At 38.3% G+C, this 23,233-nt stretch overlaps 1 protein-coding gene across 1 annotated transcript in view; it reads right to left on the bottom strand.

Moving 5' to 3' along the window:
• mboat2a (membrane bound O-acyltransferase domain containing 2a) overlaps nucleotides 1–21,575 on the bottom strand; it is a 58,034-nt gene extending 36,459 nt beyond the window's left edge. The window contains exon 1 of the mRNA XM_081394528.1: nucleotides 21,185–21,575. Coding sequence (XP_081250654.1) covers nucleotides 21,185–21,262 — 78 coding nt within the window. The 5' untranslated portion in view covers nucleotides 21,263–21,575. The remainder of the gene's footprint in view (nucleotides 1–21,184) is intronic.
• Between the last annotated feature and the right edge of the window lie 1,658 nt (nucleotides 21,576–23,233).

Raw genomic sequence — 23,233 nt, 5'->3', positions numbered from 1 at the left:
TTTCTGTTTATTACCCATTCACAATCTGAATACAAGTTTAGTTTTCATGCTTCTAGGCACACTGCAAAGTTTCTGGATTGACAACAACCATATTTAAATTGGAAACTGTGATTATTGACAGTGATAACCAATGGACGAGACAAAACGGGACACAACTTTTTAAAGTAAACCAACAGTTTTTGCTCTGGTATCAAGAACTGCAAAATTTCACTGGTATTGATAACAACTACTGAAATTCGGGTACTGTGACAAGACAACCCTAGAAGAAGTTAAGTATGGTTTGGAACAACATGAGGGTGAGTAAATGATGACAGAATTTTCATTTTTGGGTGAACTATAGCCTTAACAGCCTTCCTCATTATAGATAATGTATTACCTCATTTCAACACAAATCAATCAGCAATATTTTACATGCTTTGTCTGAGATGCCAAATCTATGAAATTCTTATTTTTTTTTTTTAAATACAAACATCTAGACCATGTTATTTTTTAGAGAGTTATGATCACCAGTCTAAATACCATGAGTCTCAGCAGTAAGGACACAGAGACCAAAAGAGACAGTGATGACAGATTTTGTCCCACTTTGGCTCTAAACCATCTCTCTTTGCAAGCCATCTGGCTTTGTTTCCACAGACACCTTCAGATTTTCAGCTGAGAGAGAAATATATGAGGAAAGGGACATTTAGGAACATAGAGAAACAGGGAATGACTACTAAAGGTCAATATTAAGATATGGTCACTGTGTGCAGAGTAAATATCTCAGGGAAATGTAAACTATCCTTTATATTTAAGGGGAAATGTGTACTAGCATGAAGGGCGAGTACTAAGTTCACATTGTACTAAAGCTCAAACATGGGTTTGTAAATGTGACACCATTAGGGTTTGGCTTTAAAAAGGAAAATGTCAACAAACATGCAAAATATAGGTAAACGAAACATACAAGACACTCATACTCTATTGAATCTAGTCCATAAGCTCCTTAATTCAAAAACAAGAGACAATCAAACATATGCCTTCATGTTGATGTAAAAATTAATCTCTGCCAAATCATTGGCAGTTTCTAAAGTCATTTGTGAAAAAAGATTTTAAAAAAAATTATAATACCCGCTGTTTAACTCCAGTATCTGTATAATGATGCCTTCACGTGCTATCGGAAATTTCCTACTTCCCACTTCTGAAGTCGTGATTACAAGCTCGTCATACTCAAGTGCTTTGTTGTCGGAAAGAACAGGAAACTTGGAGGACACCAGGTTTATTCTTGCCTGTTATTGGGAAATTCTTAAAAGCCAAAATGATATTTAGCGCCCCATTCACTAACAACCATATAAACATTCACTGCGCTATCTAGATAGTCAAGCTTGTTGACAATTCTGGAATTTCGGTCAAATACAAGCTATTTTCGCAGTGTATAAAACATTCAATACTCTTCAAATGATTATTCATATATGTAAATATGCACAACTTTAATGACCAGACAAGGCAATGTAGCTGTTGTGGAAAAAACTAAAAGAATACCAGTCACAGATGTTCCCCCCTCAGCCATGTTTAAAGTTTATGGCATGCCCAACTTGGGTATCAAAATTATCCCAGAGCTTCCCAGTGGTAAACATTACTTCAGAGGGCATTCATGTCCAATTATTGTCCAATTATAGAAAACTAGTATTTATGTTCATTCTGATATCAGGACCCCAATAGATGAACCAATGTCTTCTGAAGCAAAACAATAGGGGTGTGAGAAAAGTAGTACTAATACTTTAATACTAATACTTAAAAAACAAACGCTTTTGGCCAACTGTCAGTACGTTGTTAACATCAGCACATCACACATTACACAAGCATGACATAAGCAAGTTGTGAAACTTGAACAAGAAGTAATGCGGAAGCACAGAGGACCAACACGAGTTCGTTTTGCATGGTTTTTGAATTTGAACCATCAACTTTGAGGGACCCATCCACTTGCATTCTATAGACTGGGATGGTCATGTATATTTGGGAAGCCATGAGGTTAAGTAAATGATTAGAGAATTTTCATTTTTGTGTGGAGTATCACTTTAATTATCTACATGGTTAATTAGTCATATAACCAAATGAGGAAACTATAGCTGTGTTTACACTGCAGGAAACAGGGTCTAAATGAAGTTCCAGGTAAATATTTCCCCCCCCGAAAGTCCCTGCTTGCGAGATTGTACTTTTTCAAAGTTCAGGAACTTTCAGGGGTGGGACTTGGGTGCTGAACATGCTGATTGGTTTAGTTCATGCCGCATTTTGATTGGTTGACTCCACGCAGCATTTTATTTCAACCACCATTTTTTTAAATCTGTTGCGATGAGTGCAGTAACAGTTGTTTGCTATTCGAATCAACAATGGAGTTTAAAAAACACGACTGATGGATCGACGACGAGGTTCAGGCATTATTAAGCTTAATGTAGAGCAGTAAAGTGGAGGGTGGTGATGGCGCAGTGGATAAGACACATGCCTTTGGTGTGAGAGACCCGGGTTTGAATCCACTGTGAGACACCAATGTGTCCCTGAGCAAGACACTTAACCCCTAGTTGCTCCAGAGGCGTGCGACCTCTGACATGTATAGCAATTGTAAGTTGCTTTGGATAAAAGCGTCAGCTAAATGAGTAAATGTAATGTAAATGTAAATGTCACTGGACTAATTTGCCAAATCTTCATTGTACCTTAGACTGCGGTGGAAACGCAGACAGCAACAGGTCTGGGGGGGAAAAAGTTCCTGTGAAAAAAGTTCCTGGGACAAATTGTTCTGGGTAATTTCGGTGGAAACGGCTTATAACTGCCATATAGTTAAAATAAACTCTAAAATAGATTTAGTATGAAACTTCAAAATGTCTGTCAAAATTTTAAAAATTCAAAGTTTAACTGATCGTGATACGCCCATACGCATTCATTTTATTCATTTTCTTCAACTGTATCTTTTAACCTTATCTATACTCCTTTAAATATAAAGTGAAACAACATATACTGTAAAACAACCAGTAGCCTTGTAGCTAGCACCAACAATCATTCACAAAACAGACAGGTGACAAATAAAGTGATGAGGAGGAGTGAGTAGTGGTTTTAGAAAGTGTCTTTGGTCACTGAAACGGAAAATTGATCTGCAATTCATGTTTACAGTCAGTATTTTTGACTACACTCATATAGTTATGAATAATCACGTAGCCTTTGTGGTTAAAAAAAAGCATCAGGTGCATGTAGGTCAAAAATACCTTAAAAGGAAACGATCCATTGAATTCAGTGGGGGAAAAAATGTCATACCACTTTGAGTGGTCTAGCCTGGCAATTAGGTCAAGATATGGTTGGGAACATGGTTAACCAACCAGCTCAACAGGCAAAATAGGCATGGTGGTCTACTAGCTTTAATCAGTTTAATCACTTTAAACCAGCTTGAATCATGACCAGCTGTTCAATTTCATTAGCTTTTAGCAATGGGCTAAAGAAGCTTGACAACCTTTGATACAGACTTTATTGGAAGAGATTATTGGTTGTTGCATCACCCTTTCATGACTTGTTCTGACTTGGTACACAGCCCCATTTTGGTTTGTGTCTTAAATAAGGCATAGATTCTGACTAGTCTAAAAACAACCTTAATGGCCTTAATGTTCTTTCACACTGGCAGTTTAATTCAAAACGGGGCATGGTTCGCATGAAAAATTGGTAATGTGAAAGCTGTCATGCGGACCCGGACCCGGGGTCTGAATTCGGATGCACTGGAAGTGTGGCGTGATTCACGTGAATGTGAAAGCAACTCGGACATGGGTTTGCACTTGTTCAGGAAGTAAAATAACATGCACACGCATTTGAGCCAGTGACGACTTCATTAATTCAACAAAACACATGTAGGAGATGACAATGGTAATGATTTACAGAGAGCACTGGCGTGCACAGACTTCTGTGTGTGTGTGTGTGTGTGTGTGTGGAGGGGGGTGGTCTGTGTTTGGTCCCCCTTGGTAGAGATCACTTTCCCGGGGGTAGGGGGCTGGGTGGGTGTTTCCCCCTCGGTAGAGATCACGTTTCCCGGGGGTTGGGTGGGCACTGCAGTTCCTCCTCGGTAGAGATCGTATTCCGTAGGGGTGGGGGGTTGGGAGGTTGTTCACCCTTTGTAGAAAATTGCGTACCGGGTGTAGAAATTACTCGGGGCACCACGATACTACAGAAAAGTGCACTTTCGCTTTCACGATTAAAGGGGCAGGGGCACAAGCCCCCCCCTCTCTATGCACGCCATTGAGCGAGAGTGAGCGTGCAGTGTAATCGCGCATGAGAGCAATCCGAGGGGCGGATTAATGGCTTGCAATCCGCTGTCTCCTTCAGACAGCCGCCTACATGCGACGCATATACGGTGGACGCAAGGGTCGTTCACTCTGCTGCATATAATAGCACCAATTCATAAAAAAAGAACAATATATTGACTCGCGTCCTGTTTTCTATCACATTTGTGATTACATAAGATGAACGCAAATGCACCAGGGTTCAAATCAAGTGAGTGTGAAACCAGACCAACGCTGCAAGGAGTGTCTGAAACAAACGCACTCGGATTCGGACCGTGACAAACATGCCCAGTGTGAAAGCCGGCTTAGGGTGTGTTCACACTTGGCATGTACGGTTTGATTAAAACAAACCCTGGAGCGATTGTTCTGTTGGTGTGATTCATTTATATAAGTGTGAACGTTACCACTCTTCATGTGTCATCATTCTGTAGCAAAATGTATCCCTATGCTTTTAGATTCAGTATCTTTAGATTCGGTTTTAAAAATGTCAATGTGAACACTAAGCGGACCAGGACAAATTATTATTATTTTTTTTGGTCCTCACCAAATGAACCAAGCGAACCGAACAACAAGTGTGACCATTAGAATTAAAATCAAAAGCTCAAAATAGCTAATTCCAATGGGTGAAACAGGGCCATTCCAACAAGTGGCCCTCCAGATCCCCCTAAATTCAAATGTAAGGACATATTTGGCTCACTGGAGAAATAAGTCCAAGTATTATACATCATTTCATCATAGCAGTTAGTTAACAAGCTTTTTTTGGCATTAAAACAACTTAACTAAAAATGTACTGGGGTTGTGCATAAAAACTCAGTAGAAGCGAGTCTGTTACATGGGCACCAGCTCAGAAAACATGACCCAAAAAAAATAAATAAAAAAAAAAAAAACCTGTATGATTCAGACATCAAATTTTACCAGTAAGAGTCAAACTCGTGTATGTGTCTTCGAAGCGAATTAATAATGTAGAAAGACGCTCACCTCAATAATTCATGGGAATGTAATACATCACTGATAGTATATAAAGGGAGGTTAGGCACTTATTTGAGCCCTTCAGTTAAACAAGAAGACATGCACAATCACTTCAAAGCACTCAAATGGTAATCAATATCATGGCAATAAGTGATACTAAACCTAGAGCAATTAAACTATCTGTGGCACTACCAGTCAGGTTTAACAATGATAAAGAGCCTTGGCAAAGATTCCTGACAAAGTGGAAATAAATGCAAGACACTGATTCTTATGCTGTTTCTCTAAGCTCTGAACCTCAAACTGAATACCGAATCACAGTATTAAGCCCCTTTCACACAGAGATTCCGGAAAATACACGGATAAAGTGACCCGGGATTTGGTTCATTCACACTGCCAGTGATTTTCCGGAATCAGAGAGTGCGTTCACACACAACCCGTGAAAATCCCGTAAAGACAAGTGACATGTATGTGACTTTAATGTCTCAGCAGTGTCTTAAATTTGCTTATGAGCTGCGATTTCTCTCTCGAGAAACCACACTTGTGCATTTTTTCTCTGATTCGATCATAAACTTGTGCATTACGTACAGTTTCACTAGCTGGCGAAACTATCCCGGCTTCAGCGCCATCACTACGACACGGCATTATTACGGCTTTTGTTCACACAGCGCGCATTCCGAGACTGAACACGGCAATGTTAAGGCCTGTTCACACCGGGATGAATTTCGCGTGCCATATTCGCCGACGTTTAACGCCTTGTAACAAAACAAAGGGTGCCAATGTGAGTGTGCACACCGACGCGAAAAACGCCACGCGTAAAAGCTCTTTTTTTTTTGTTTGACGCACCGCGTCAAAAACTATCCGACCAATGAGATTGGTGCTTTTGCTCACGTGTCTGGAGCTTCTGAAGTTACAGTAAAACACAACTTGGGGGCGCTCAAACACAAAACGGTCTTGCCGAGCACACATACGAAACGGCGAAGAAGATATATGCCGAGTAGCGTCTAAACACTGCCGGGAAGAAATAAGACGAGGAAGATGCAAGGCAAGATGAATGTAGAGCTGCTGGTCTCGTTGGTGCAAGGGTGCAGGGATTTGTATTATTTTGAAGTACCCCCGGACGCCGCCATTGGCTAACGGAACCCCACCTGCAGTTAGCATCCCATTGACTCCCATTCATTTTGGCGTCACTTTGACAGCGAATAACTTCACATCTGAGGCGTTTAAAGACTCCATTTGTCCATTATTTAATTCTAAAGAAACACGAAAATGTATAAAAGGCTCCATTACCTTGTATCTTACGTTATGGCCCTGTAGAAGCAGTTTTTGTAAAAGTAAGCTAACGATTGCGTCACAGCCACGCGACTCTCTGTCGCACAGTAGAGAATTACCGTATGGACAGGAGGAGAAGCTCGCGGGCAATCGGGAGGACGTCGAGGCAAAATGACAAAGTAATTAATCAGAACACCTACAAAAAGTTTCTCCTGCTCCAAGATCATGGACAGCTCCTACTCACGCTCTCCGTCTCTGCGAGTTTCGGAAGGTAATGATTCAGATTGATCTTGGCACAGCTACTAGAAGACAGACGGTTTGCTCACGTCACATCTACGTCGTTGAGCTCAGTTTGAGTCTGCGCAGTACGCTGGACCCCCAGGAAGTAAGATTTTCTAATTGGCTTCACTTTGTCTCTGTTGAATCCAATGGGGTCGCTGTGTCCATTTCTTTTACTGTCTATGCGTTGGTGTCGGAACAAAGAACTATGACTAACGCGACAGCGACTACAAAAATCTTGATAAAAGAGAACTGTTATGGAGTGGTATTAAGCGCCATCTAATGTCAGGGAATGAATTTGCATGTTCACTCGGCTCATCGCCAGCGAAAATCGTTTGGGTGTGAACACAAAAAACGCGCTGAAAAACGCTGGCGAATAATGCGCGCCGATATTCGTCCTGGTGTGTACGGGCCTTTAGGCTACTAGGTCCCCAACCTGGCATCGATGCCGGCATCAATCCCGGGTCGCGTTTGCGTTCACACAGAAGGCGTTCTGCCAATTTCCCGGCAATTTGCTGTGATCATCGCGCTGTGTGAAAGGGACTCTAGAGTATTAGAAATACAATAAAATGCACCCTATTCAGATGCGTTTCAGAAAAAAAAAATAAGGTCAGATGGACATTTTTGCATTTCTTTTATGCATCTTGGCATGAAATAGGCTAATAAAAAAGCATCAACAAACAATTATATAGCATCTGAATCAAACATTTTGTGTTGTGGTTGAGATACAGTACTAACCAAACTTGAAAAAATACAAACAAACACATTTCACCACCATTTTTCAAGAACCACAACACAAAATGTTTACTTCAGATGCTATATAACTGTTTGTTGATGCTTTTTTATTTGCCTATTTCAGGCAAAGATGAAATTATGAACATTATGAATCTGATCATGGAATTACCAAAATGCCCAAAAACGTAATACGATGTAACTTTTTGGATGTTTTTTTGTCTGTGTGTGTGTGTGTGTGTGTGTGTGTGTGCAGATTTTATTTATAATTAGAACACTACTTTAGAATTACTTGTTATAACAGAATTAACAAATGCAACATGCAGAGAGAAAAGCCTACCAAACTAAAAAGTCTAAAGTGCAGAATGGCTAAACAAATTCAATTAGTCATTCAGTTTTTTCCCCCTCTTTTTCTTTTAAGGCCTTTCACAATTTTATAACAAAAATATAAAAGAAGATCCCTAGGACACATCCAGACTGTAAAATAAATGTCTTTTATTTGCTGAGCTACACATTTTAAATGATTAAATGATACACCCTACAGCAAAACTGTCTCAATTGTGCTTATGTTTTAAGATACAGCAGCTGTTCCATTAACAAAGCAGGAGGTAAACAAAACTTGTTCCATTTGATGACATGTCACAGCTCCACTTGGGCCTCACATTTGGTTTCTAAGCAACCGACTGCTCAACAGAGCACAACTTCGCCAAAGGCAAGCAGAACGGCTTTGAGGAGGGACATTAAACTCCTCTGACAACTCTTGTGGCAGTGTTGAATGCTGTTCTTTTGAGACTGCCAGTAAGAGGCTTGACACATTACTTCTACAAAAGGAGCGATTTGGATCTCAATGTCTCATAACCCTCATATGAACTTTAGGGACCAGTTATGGAGAAAGTAACCAGTTCTGGATTTCCAAACCTACTGGAGAGTAATGTCTGCAATGATGGATATGGGCATTTCATCACTTTCTCACACAGATTGAAGAGCAGCTCCAGCACGGTTGTGTCATGTTTTAATGGGCATCATAAATAGGTAGATAGCTAATGAGTAGCAGAAGTCAGAGTTTATCCGCAGAGCATCAATGATAATGAACAGACACAGACACTCAATAAACAGAAATCACACACATAATTACAGAATAAAAGATTACTGAAGATACATTAAAATGGAATTTATGTTAGCTGATATTGGCTTATTGGCCAATACCGATCACCAATCATTTTATTTTTTTTGCATTTGAAAACCATTTCAAATGAAGCAGCTAATTAATGAACAAAATTGATAGATAGATAAGATAGATGTTTAAAAGATTTAAATCTGGAATTTACAATGCACATATCTAACCAGCTCTTACGGACTTAAAACTGCTGTCAAATTAGAAGTTTATAATCTAAAAAATCTCAGCTAAAATCTAAGATTTTCACTACACTATTATTGTGGCCAAAAGAATTCATGATAACAAAGATTATCCAAATAAAAACAAAATAATTTTATGCTATCAGTCAAATTAATCTTTAACTCTATTTTGTGTTTTCTCTTTTTTTAGCCTATGAATTACACACTTCAATACAACAGTACTGAAGTAAAAAATATCGATGTTCGATATCGTGAACAGGGTCTAATATTTTGTCTTGTTTTCATTATTAGCGAAACTTAAAAAGAATAAGAAAAAATTACATATCGTTACAGCAGAAGATTCAGATTGACAAAGTAAGGTCTTACCATGCCTGTTAAAAAACAATGTTGCAAACAAGTAAAAAGTTTTTTATAGTTATTAGCCAATAACACGTTGTCAAGATATTGCAGCACTAAAAGAAACTTTGAGAAAAAGAAGAAGTCAAAGGTAATGATTATGCAGAAATCTACTTCATGGAGGAAAAGAACAAGCCTGTCAAGTCGGACCAGCCAAACTTGCGTGTGGCACCTGTCGTTTCCCATGGGAATTTACTCCGTAATTCATTTCGCATCTGTGTTACTCTCTAGCACCTCCAATGCAAATATAGCAGTCTGCCAGCAGATGCCTCCTCATCTCTGCTCCTGGGCTGAATGCATTTCTTCCTGATTTACTGATTCACTTGGCAATCCATCTCTAAAATAGGTCCCAGCAAGTCAGCAAATTCAACTTTACTTGCAGGCAGAGATAAGAGGCTAGTGTGCCAGAAGTGTTCCCAAGATAAGTCACATTTCCTCCAGAGCTTTGCTCGAGCTAACCTCTTAGAGACAAGTTCCCATGTTCAGTATAATTCATGATATAGCCCGCCATATTCATTTCTATTCGGTCTTTAAATGTATAATTTATAGTCAATCATGTTAGTATTGCTAAACAAAACAAGGAGCTCATGCAAATTTAATGAAGGACTGCATATAAAAAACTCTTATGTTTCGTTTTTTCCTTTCTCCAGGCTATTCTGTACAACGAGGACAGTGGGGGGGGGGGGAACACAACAAAAGGCCTCCTTCCACACAAAGCCAATATTATGCTAAGCAGTAAACTAGTCCAATTGTTTACATTTTCTAAAGATGGGTTGTGCTTGTCCTTGAAAGTCATCATCATGATAAAGTAATTATGCAAGTTATTAATATTATTATGAATTATTATTATATTAGTCATGTAAAGAGGTTTCCAGGGCATTGATAAGTAAGTATGTTTTGGGTGGTTTTTAGCATTTTTGGATGGCTTACCATCCAAAAAGGGCTCACTCCCAAGTTTCTATGATATGGCTCAGATCCCTCCTTTAATGCAAGTCTAAGGGATTTTTTTTTTTTTTTCAGATTTATCATCCAAGTCTGAACACTGCTTGGTATTATTCATTTAAATTCCTCACATCAGAAGAGCATTCACATTTTGATTTCAGAAAGCACGTCTTCATCTCAATTGCCCAGATTTAAGAGAGGTCTACAATTTCACTAAGTAAATGTTTATTTTAAACTACAAATTAGATTATCCAAATGAAGAGTATGTGGTTCATTGGCTCTGTATAAAGGCCCAAAATAAAGACAGACAGAAGCAGGTTGCCTTCTAAATTTCATCCACAAGGAGGAACATAGAGAGACTGAGAACAGAGAGCAGCCGAGGCGGTTCGACTGTCTGCTCTAGTTGAACATCAAACACGGCATTTCCAGCCAGACTCAGTTGAGAAGAGAAAGAGAAAGAGGAACTTACTGCATCAGCAACCAGTGGACGCTTTAATTTCTTATACGTCCATGGAAGCAGAGGAGCTATCAGATTCAAAAAGGTTAACAAATTTAAAAAGTACAAGGGAAGTTTCTTGTAATTACGTCGCAACTTCCAAATTCCCTCATGTTATATATCCAGGAATGTAATTATACAACTACAAAAACTGCTGAATTTGGAGCGATCTGCTCAAAGTAAACATAGCATTGTCTGAGTATTTCAGAAACTGCTTTTCTACTGGGATTTTCACGTACAACTGTCTCTAAGTTTTACAGAGAATAGTCAGAAAAAGAGAAAATACCCAATAAGTGGCTGTTCTGTGGGTGAAAATGCATTGTTGATGCCAGAGGTCAGAGGAGAATGACCAGATTGGTTCAGCTGATAAAAAGGCAACAGTAACTCAAATAACTAGCCTACTCTACAACCGAGGTCTGCAGAAGAGCATCTCTAAATCCACAACACGTCAAACCTTGAAGCAGAAGGACTACAGCAGCTGAACACACACCAGGTGCCACTCCTGTCAGCTAAGAATAGGAACAATTCGCATGGGTGTGTGGGGGATATTTTCTTGGCACTTTTTGGCCATCGTTTACAGCACAGTCGCTGACCATGTTCAACCCTTTATGACCACAGCATACCCATCCTCTGATGGCTACTTCAAGCTGGTTATCGCACAATGTCACAAAGCTCAAATCATCTCAAACTGGTTTCTTGAACATGACAATGAGTTCACTATAACTCAAATGGCTTCCACAGTCGCCAGATCTCAATCGGATTTGGTGGAACAGGAGATTCATATCATGGATGTGCAGCCGACAAATCTGCAGCATCTGCGTGATGCCAATATGCCATCATATCAATATGGACCAAAATCTCTGAGGAATGTTTCCAGCACCTTGTTGAATCTATGCCACAAAGAATTAAGGCAGTTCTGAAGGCAAAAGGGGATCAAATCTGGTACTAGCAAGGTGTTCCTAATAAAGTGGCCGGTGAGTGTACTGTATATGTGCTGTAGAAGCCAAAAGTCAGTATGATTTCAGCCTATTTAAAATTTTAATGAATACAAATTTGCCATATTCCCAGTGGAAAAACTAAAGGATCATGTGACACGGAAGACTGGAGTATAATGCTAAAAATGTAGCTTTGCCATTACAGGAACAAATTACATTTTAACATATACTATATGTAAATACATTTTTAGAAATAGTTTTTACTGTATTTTTAAACAAATACAAGCATATAGGTGAGCATATGAGGAAAATACTTCCAGACCCCAGGCTGCTAAAATAGTGCATGGACAATGCTCTAAAATGAAAAATAAGTAACAGGGAGCATCTCAGACGCACACATGCTGTAATGTCCATTGTCCTCCTGTATATAAACCTATAGCTGTAGAATCTAGACCGAAGGAGCTTCAATTGATTTCAAACACTTCACCAGACACAAAAGACTCCTGTCACTGGCAGCAGGCTTCGGCTACGTCCCTTTATGTTGATCCAGCGATCACAGCTTCCTTGGTCAGCTATAAATAACCCACCATTCAAGCATGCCCTGCATGACAAGCGGCTGCTATTCACCCTGCCTCAAACAGAATACAAAACTAGCCGAACAGCTAGCCAATACAAAACTCTCACCCTACCTTATGGACACAACAACACCTAGAAAATGGTGATTATTAAAAAAGTGCCTCTGAGATTTCCTGTCAATTTCAACACCTCATTTTGGAAGCCAAAAAGTAAAACCGAGAAAAACATCCACCATTAACATTAATGAAATGAGGAAAATGCAGCAAGAGGAACAAGACCACATTTGTTGAGACACATGCAGTATGACTAGTCAGTTCTCCAATGTGAGTTGCAGCTGATGAGAGTGCACTTATAACTAGTAGACACATGTAATGTGTGACCAAAAAAACCCAAACTATTAGGTGTAAATGAGGCTGACATGGAAGACTAGAAATGGGACTTTGAAATATATTTTTTTATAAAATGGTTTGTTCATGTTAAAATATGTAGTTATAAATAAATTAATAAAATACATTTTAATTGTAAAATTAATAAAAGCATTTACAAATAGAAGTGGTTCAGGGATGATGTCAAAACCCTAGACTAATGCTGCCTTCACATGCTATCGGAATTATCATAAATACTAGTTTTTTGGACATGAACTCAAGTCAAAATTTAAATGCAATGAGCTCGTAATCACGACTTCAGAAGTGGGAAGTAGGAAATTTCATGAAGTAAAGAAAATCCCATGAGTTGGAGGGTGAGGGATTTCCCAATTCAATAGAGTTAGATGTTTTACCAACAGAGTTAAATAAGGCATTCAAATCTGAGAAATGAAGGCAAAGCCAAAGAGAGTCCAGGTGGTAAACCCAAACAGACCAGTAATGGGACATAAATAAAGACCAGAACATATGGATTAGAGTGGCTGAACCAGAATGACACCCGTCACACTCAGGTCCAATAGAGACCAGTAGAGGCCATGAGAGACCGGTGGGGTCTACAAACCACCTTACACTGTATAAGTGCCTGTGATGTGCAAAAAAAAAAGCATTTTACTGATGTATTTTATGTCATAGAATAAAACTTGAGTTTGTGTTAACCACAGACATTATTTCAGGCATTTATCCAAAAATCCATCATTTGTGGGTTTTAGGACTCATTCCCGCGGCACTCTATTGTCTCGGTTTCTTTCTTCCTCACTCAGCTCAGATATCAGCTCTCCCTTTTTAAATGACAATTAATTCCTCCATATACCAGTTTTCTTCAATGCTGTCTGCAATTCTACGATTCACCTGGGACAAAGAGCATCTGCTGGAGAACACTATGGCACGCTGATTCTGACAATTCTCTATATGTGTACTTTCAACAGTTGGACTTCAACCAAGCTTTTTTCATCTCATAATGAGCCTACAAAAGGAAAATGATTAAACTTAAGGTGTTTTTCTGCAAGAACCGCTAAATCAGATCCCGCATCCAGAAAGGGGCACGCTGACAATCCCACCTTGCGAGCTGTAATGACTTACAATCAGTCTCTGAAAGTCCTGGTTGCTAGGACACATCACTGCCACAGAGGCTTTCAATGAGACTGACAACAAGTCACAAAGAAAGAAAGCGACAAAAATTGGATCAATTTCCTTTTCATATCAGCCATGAGTCATGACACGCAAAAGTCCAAAATAACAAAATAACCTGAGCATTGTCAGCGACAGATACCATCTGGAAGAAGGCAAAAGATGCCGTCTGTTCTTAAAAAAATACAGAAAATTGCTTCATGATGGTCTGTTAGCATTACTTGACTTAACATTTGGGGTGTTTAGACCAAACTCTTAGAAGAAAAGGTTCAATATAGAACCTTAAAGGGTTCTGTCAGGCATAACCTTTTAGCCCAGGGGTTCATTTTGTGGAGTTAGTTTTAATTCATTAATTTTGTTTTACACACACGGTCATGACAAACAAACTATTTTGAGTATTACAACAAGCTTTCTTTCTTTTTTTTTTTTACAAAGATGAACTTTATCCTCAAATCTATGATGCCTACGATCAATAATTTTCAAAACTAAATACAAACCCTGTCCTAACTGTAAGAAAACAAGTTGACAAAAAGATTGAATCCAATGTTTGCTGATGACATAGCATAATGAAAGATTTATAAGCTATTTTTGAAGCCAGTTATTTTTGACGGGGAACATCAAAGGTGTTACAGGGTTTTCAACATAGCGTCAGAGTTAAGACAGAACGTAGCAAGTAGGTCAAAAGCTTTCTGTAAAGTAAAGCATAATTGTATAATATGGCGTTTAACTTCAATGATCCAATAGCTGCCTTCAAATTCATAAGCAGAAGTTAAATTGAAACAGTGAATTTATGAAGGTTGATTCAAAGTTTGCTTCACTTAACTTATGGTACAAAGAAGTTTCCAATGAAATATAACACTTAACCATTGTGGCAAGCAGGAATTTTCACAGAGGAGCAACAGAAGGATAAAAGGAGGAATGACGACAGTGAAGGACCAGAGCGGACCAGGTCTGGACTATTTATGTTGCGTTTTATTATGTTTATACACAGTAGTCGTTCGTGAGGGGCTGCCGCTTTACTTTCATTTTGTGTTTGTTTATTTTATGATATTAAAGTTACGTTGAAACGTTTGCTGGTTCCCGCCTCCTTCTTCCCTGAACCTTTAACACTGCTACTACAACCATGAACTAACATTATAAATAACAATCTGCACAGTTGTCGCCAAGTGATTTGGTCTATAATTTTAAAAACGAAATAATTCCAGGATTGAGATTCTCTGCAGACTTGTACTGCCACAGTGAAACATTATCATCACTAAACAAATGCCTTAAAAGGATTTTAAGGCAGTCATTACTCATACAACAAAAACTTGAGAACTATAAACCATCCAATCATTCCTGTTCTTGTTGAACAAGCAGATTCATTGTCTTTGGTCATTCTGGACGATGTCCCTGTTGGCTACAGTGAAGTTATTTAGGACAGCTTTTCCTGTAAGCACAGCTCAAATGTTACTCTGAAATTTACACAATCTATGTGTAAAAATTAAATTTAATTACAGATGTACTGGTAGGACCACTAGGTACCAAAAAGAAAATTCTAAATAATAATAAAAAAATTCTAAATATCTTATCATATAACAATATTTTGTGTTCCACAGAATGCAGGTTTGGAACAACAGTAGACCTAAATTATTTTGGGTGAATTCTCTGCTGAACAAAAACAATCACAGAAGAAAAATCCAGAACTTGCATGCTATTGCAAAGTGCAAGAGCTGTAATTATCTCCCTCTTATGCAAGTCGTCATATCTGGTTGATGAAATCAGCAGTATTGACAGTAAAATAAATGGCTCTGTCTCTTAGCGACTGATTTTAATGACAGGCCCTGGAAGTGCTCCGAAAGGAGGAAACCAGAATCGGCCAGATGAAAGACTTGGTACATAAAAGTTCTCACACCCACACCACATCGGAGAAATTACATCAAACACGTGTAGATTCCTGACAGGTACTGAGATTAAATAGTTTGTGTAATTGCTAGGGTCATTTCGAACCAGTTCTATTAAACACACACACACACACACACACACACACACACACACACACACACACACCTTGGGTTGTCAGGTTTTATGGGGACTCTCCATAGACAATGATTTTTATCCTGTACAAACTGTATATTCTATCCCTTAACAATAACCCTACCGCTAAACCTACCCATCACAGAAAACTCAAATTTTTCAAAAAACATTTACATTTTCAAAAAACATTACCTAGTATGATTTATGAGCTGTTTTTCGCATGGGGACAAAAAATGTCCAAGAACAAGAATTTCGTATATTGTCATCTTTGTGGGGACATTTTGTAGGGTAAGCCTGAACCACACAAACACAAACAAATTATTTTTTACAGTCAGAATCTGCAACCAAATTCAGCATTATTCAGTGCTGTTTCTTGAATTTCTTCTGTTTTTGATGCATTTATGTTTATTGTTGATTGTAAAGCACTTTAAGCTTGGTAAAAGCGCTTTATAAATTAATTATTTTAACTATTTCAATGAATGAAATTGATTACTAAAAGTTTTAGTTAACAATAACAACACTGCAGCCAATCCAAACCCAGTGATAATGGTGCAGAGTAACTGGGTAAGTGGTCTAACTGTGAGAAAAAGAAAAAAATCAAACTGCATTAATTAACTACAACACTCCCATAAGCAGACCTCTAGCAGAGGCAACTGGTCCCAGGAGAGTGCCCATTTAGAGAGAGAAAGAGTGGTATACCCCTCCTGTGAGAAATCAGAGACGCGCCTAATGCTCCTGCTGTGCTGAGCGACAAGAGACATTGCTTCCTTATTACATTCCACTACAAAACATACACTTCAACAGGTAGTGAAGAGAAACCAGTAAGATTTCTGGTGTAAATTCATTTAAAAGTTGCACCACTTTTGCGCACAATATGACAACTGAGTCTTAGATTGTAAGAACCAGGTGCAAAAAGTGTTGAAATAGCACTGCAGTTGTTGTTATTTACTGCAAACACACCTCTTTCTATGTAAATTAGGCTCATATAGACATCTTATCAAAAACTTCTTTACTATTTGACTTGCAGAAAGTGTGCATCTACCTGTACATGTATGCATTTTTAAAACACAATCTACCTTGTTCAGAGAGCAGCGCCATGACAGGGTGAGTGATAGGAGGATAGACTGTGTTTTCAATGGCATCCGCTGTAAAAAGAAAAAGCTGTATAGAGCTCCTAGATCACTTATAATTTTGCACAGCTAATATTGTCTGGGTGTTTTTGTCTACTGAAATTCCTTGGCAAGAACAATCCAAAAACACATTAAATAAAAGTGCAACCCAGTGAAGAGATCTATGTCTATCCCTCGCAGCCTCACTTTTATTCCCGATAAAAAATAAAGATGGCGCTGCTGTGAATAAGGTCTAGAACATAGTGGTGAAGCTATTCTGTAGTCATAATAGTGACAGTAAAGACATTTCTGTCATGACAACTCTCTGAGTGATTGGCATGGTAATGGGTATGACAATGTTGTATGTTTGGTCTTTGCGGAAATAGATGTGCTACTCTGCTGCTTTCATTGCTAGCGCTGCTGCAGAGCAAGTAAGACATGCTGCTGCTGTACAATACAGCTTACATGAATTACCCGTAGCAGATCTATACAGGTGGAGCTATTTATTGCCCATTTTCAATGGGAAAGTGCCCAGGCAACAATCGCTCAGCAAGATTGCCCAGCAACATTGCTCAAAAAGTTGCCCTGTGTATCATCACCTTTAGCCTGCGCCATCTAGAGTTTCATGCCAGAACTTTGGATTTATCATGTTATAAAATATTTATTTTTCACATAAATTTTTTCAAAAACAATTATTGCAATGTCCACAAAAGTATAGGCAGCACAACCATTTTTTAACATTGATGGTAAGAATGTTTCTTGAACACCAAATCAGCATATTATTTCTGAAGGATCATGTGACACTGAAGACTGAAGTAATGATGCTGAAAATTCAGCTTTAAAATTCAAACAGAAATATTTTGAAATGGTATACAATTTAAAATAAGTTTTCTATTTGAATATAATTTAAAATGTAATGTATTCCTGTGATGGCAAATGACAGGAATACATTACATTTTAAATTATATTCAAATAGAAAACTTATTTTAAATTGTATACCATTTCAAAATATTACTGTTGCCAAGTTACTGTTACAGGGTTCTCAAGTCTCACGCATTGGCCGTGAGACACACGCAATTCAACCAGTTCACACGCTCACACGCCACACCGTGTATTTCTCACGCTGAAAAGGCAATGCCAACCAAGTTGTCCTGCAAGCTTTTTATATAACGTTGTATATGAGGCGCGGGCACACAAAGTGAAGTTTCCTGCCGCCAGCACGTATCTCGGCCAGATTGCGTTCGTTAATAGGCGCGCGAACACACGGAAGTTGACGGAACATTCTCGGCCACCGTACGTTCGTTACTAGATAACCAACAACATCGCGCGAACACGGCGAACACACGTCGTGAATGATGGAGAAAGTAAGTTGGAAGAAAGCTCGTCTAACATTTTTAGGCTAGAACATTTAATATATAGCCCATCGTATACATTATTAGTGATGCAGTCAAAAACTCTACAACTACTCTGCAACCAGGCCAGAAGCTTTGGCTCAGTTTGGCTAGCTTACGTTATCTGAAACTAAGGGAAATGTTAGTGGGTATGGGAAGGAATGAAAATGTATTTCTTTATTTTATTTTAAATAAATTTAAATTATTTATTTTATTTTAAATTATATATTATACTGTATTAATAGTCTTTCTAGTTACATTAAGGCTATGTATTAAAGCAGAGTGCTCTAATATTTTATATCCTGTCAAAACATATTAATTGCCATTTGTATTTTTCCAACACTTACAACACAAAACACATTTCATAAGCTGGAGTGTGTACTCCAGTGCGCACACACACACACACACACACGCACACACACACACACACACACACACACACAACATAATACTCTAATATGTTATTTGTTCTCAATGTCCCACCACACAAATCATTATACCATTTTAACTAGACACTGTTCAAACTATATGCAGCAATTTGTTATATTTTTGTAATTTGCGTAACTTATTTGTAATTTTGATATTATAAATATAACATTAAAGAGTAGGCTATATTTGATGTGATGAATTTCTCTGTCATTTATCAGATTTACCAATTGTTATATTTTCAATTTGTCCTGGTTAATTATGAACAATGGGTAAAATTGGGGGGCGGGGCTCCATTAGGGCTCCTCCCCTAACCGCATGTGATCTCACTCCAACCTTTTGATAAAACTTGAGAACCCTGCTGTTACTAATATTAAGCTGTTACTATTACTGATACTAAGCTGTTACCAAGGCTATTTTAACATTAACAGTCTCAAATTATACAGTCATGTTACCAAAATTGTTGAGCCCAGTCTAGGAACCCACATCTTACGTAACCACAAAAAGATCTACATAACTTCACCTCAGTGTTGGCTAAAGCTCAAGAGGTAGTAATCCTGACAGCTCTGACTGAATTATTGATTCCTGTCACATTATAGGGTTTGTAGGCTGACGCCTGCCAAAATCTCATTCAAAAAAGCTGGTGAGGAAGCATGCCAACGACAAAGCAAAGGGCACTAGAGCTACAGTCAACCAAATGGACTTACAGATCAAAAACCACCTTGTTTGCTTGGATTTCCATCCTTGATTTATCTCGACTATAGGTTAATGTTGGAGGAATATTGTCATTAACACTCTAGCTGCTGGGTCCCACACCCAAAAAGAGATTTAACATTTCTAAAAAGTTGCAAAGAGGTTGAACAGGTGGGCGTTTCAAAAGACATGCAATAACGTACACACTCCAGAATGCCTACATTTCTTGACTCATTCTTGCCTGGACTTGCATTACGAGTTGGGCGGCAGCAGCTAAAGGTCAAAGAAGTTGAAAAGAACAATATGTGTGCAATGGTGTCAACATAAAGCAAAATTAATGTTGTACAATCTGAACACTGAAATGACTGGCAGAGCTGACACTGATAAAGGTCTTGCCATCCATGTCTGGTCATGAAAATATCCTGGAAATATCTGCATCATCAGCTATGTGAACTCTTATTCCGTATTAACCAACCTTTTACATCGCATTGATAAAATTTGCCTTTCAACTTGATTCACTTCAGAACTGTTTCTTTTCACTCACTGTCACGCATGGCAGCCGCAATTTTAACTGCTAAATTTGATGAATATTTTATAGTGTAACAGCGCAGATTGTGAACAGAGGCTGTATAACTCTTTGTTAGTGGAGGGTTATGAAAGAACGATTACTTAACCTGAGGCATATGACTTATCCAGAGGCATTATTAATAATTTATCCATACAAGAAAGCTATAATAGGCAGATGATTCAGTCAAACACAGAACACATCTGCTGAAAGGTGCTTGGTAATGTATATATCCAATCAGTATGTCAATAGACAAATTATTATTATTTTTTTTTGTAATATAGTTCTCTAGAATAGGTGCCGTGCCATCGAAAAAGTCCAAACTTGAGGGAACGAGCGAGTTAATGAATCTTTTTAGTGTGATTCAAAAGATTCGAGTCACTTGGATGAATCAAAGTCCCCGCTATTTAGATAGTAAATAGAATGTAGGCTAGTACCAGATGATAGCTATGAAAAGAAAAACCTTTGGTCTTTTATAAAACATATAGCCTACACATTTAGAAGCAAGTTACTTAAAATACAATGGCCTTTGATCTTACATAACCTACAAGCAAACGAAATCTGAACAAAATAACGTGGAAAATAATGGGGAACCGAAACATCTCTCGTCTCGCTCCCTTCCCTAGAGTGTCCTTTTGCTTCATTACTTCATGTTACAAATGGCTGTATTTAGGACATCTGTAAATATAATCTCTTCTTTTGCAGAACGTCGCTTTGGCACAGGCGAAATCGTGACTATGGCGCTGTTTCATATCGAGCTGCCTACATAGACATCATCATGGGGTTCATGAATGCTCGCATGCATGATGTTAGACTTCTCTGAAAGCGCATAGCTAACGTTAGATGCCTATAAATCCTTTTTAAAACCGATACATATTTGGTTTAGCAACGTGTGTTGCTAAACCAAATATGTTCTCTGTGTGACTCACTAGTCAACAGACAATATTTTGAGAAAAATACAGGAAAGAAAAGAAGAGAAACGGGCGTTTGAAACACGCGAAGATGAATTTCAGGCTTGTTATGTTGTACTCTAAAATATCGTACTAAAACGCTCTTGTATCATGCAGTTGTCGGTGGCAGACGTGCGCATCAAATGTGCTGGATTTACAGCAAACGACTCCTGCACTAGCTAGCGCTCTTTGCTAGGCAAAATGTCAAAAGCGAAACATAAATCCCAGTTAAAGTGACAGTTTACCTGGTCCACTGGCAGATCAATAATCTTACTAATTGGCTGCAGCAGTGTAGAGCCTGTGCAAGACGTAGAAGTGGCCATGATTCAGTCCAGCTCCACTCCCTTACAGTCAGATCGACCAAAACACTGTCCGTCCTCTTTCTCTCCTTCTCTTCCTCTCTTTATGGTGGATGGGTGTTGGGAATGCTGTTTTAGGTGTTGCTCTCGCGGACTGTCAGCGCTGTAGCACCGCCTGAACATCAACACAAAGCCCGTGTAGGCGGACTGACTCGCCCAACCCCTCCATTACATCAAACTACTGCTGCTCAATTACACACACACACACACGCACACACACACACACACACACAGCTCAAAAGAACTTAACTGCCACTCCCTCTCATTCATCCCTCTCATTTGCCACAGCAGTACACTCATATTAATTGAATATTATTTTTTATACATAACTTAAGAAAATTAAATTAACATGCACATGAGACTCCAGACAAATCATGAGGGGGTCGCCCCCTCATGGCCGCGGCCATGTTGACGTCACATGACCAGCTGTGTCATGCAATTGAGTTTATAATAATAATAATAATAATGCTTTACGAATCAATAATCAAGTACAGACATTCAAAAATAAATGTAACAAATTAGTTACTGAATACAAGGATACATCATGAATGAAAAAAAAAAGCTTTCTTGGTAACACTTTAAAATAACTTAACATCAACAAACATTAAGACGGCTAAATATTTCTCATATATTAGGCTACTTACCGCAATTTCATAAAATTAGGTATATTTGGACACGGATCCCTGTGAAAATTGGATTGTCCAAATTAAAAAATCAACCAAAATCATTGCATGATTCATACTGGAACAGAACTTGTAATAACATGCCTGACTTCTGTGACCTTAAAAATTAGACCCAGAACCAAGATTTGACCAATATGATGTCTATTATAAATGTTCTTATTGTGCCGTAAGAATTACAACAAGGTCACGAGGACCAGACTTTTGTGGGAATTCCAAAAAAACTCCTGTTGATTCAGTCTTTGAGTTCATTGGTGTCGGTCTTTATAAACAATGACCCCTCAAGTTCAAACAAGATGCTTCTGCTCAGTTCATCTTCCAAAAACCTTCACACATTGTGCTTTTGCTCACATCTCTTTAGCCTCAATAAACTCCCAGTTACTGCTTATTAGTACGGTAGTTGTTTAGTTTTTGGGTAGAATTAAGAGATGTAGAATATGGTCATGCAGAATAAGGCATTGATATGTGCTTTATACGTATTAATAAACAGACAATATCCTAGCAATATGCATGCTAATAAGCAACTAGTTAATAGTGAGAATTGGACCCTAAACCAAAGTGTTACCATGTATTGTATTCAGAGCAAATTGTTTTGTTTGTTGTTAGTACTTTTCGTATCAGTTATTTTATTATATGCTCAGCATCAACACTTACAAGTGGACTTGTATGAGGAGAAGCACTCGAGTGCAGTAGTCAGAGAGTGCCATCTACTGGTCATGTTAGAATGTGAAAATCAAATAAATATCCTGTTTTATCACTTCAGTTTGTCATTTATTAAGAATTTAACTTGTTTTTAATTAACAAATTTGTTAGACAAAAACGTCTTTATAAAAATGTCAGTGAGATATTGTTTATTAAGCAGGGTCTGGCAGCAGACTTGTTTATTTGCAACCATTTTGCAATCATTCTTGCCAACAGCATAAATAAGATATCTACAATTCTACATAATAAATAACCTAGAAATAATAACCATTGCCAAATGCATTGCTAAGTTTTCACATTCACATATATATGTTTGCTTTTAGTAGGCTATCAACTGTATGGGCATTTCAAGGCGGGTGCTGTTTGTGAATGAAAACAAAGGCAGATATTTTTTCAAAGTAGCGTTTACATATAGCCTACTGTAATTCAGGTGATTTGATTTCATACAGTTTAAAGTGCAAATGGCAACTACAACTTGTAATGTTCAGTTACTATTAAAATTACATGCAAATGTCACAGTCTGACAGCGCATATCCATTTTAGATTCAAGGAT

Source organism: Scardinius erythrophthalmus (assembly GCF_964197995.2).
Source record: "Scardinius erythrophthalmus genome assembly, chromosome: 19".
NCBI classification, from domain to species: domain Eukaryota; kingdom Metazoa; phylum Chordata; class Actinopteri; order Cypriniformes; family Leuciscidae; genus Scardinius; species Scardinius erythrophthalmus.
This window is presented reverse-complemented; position numbering and strand designations above follow the sequence as displayed.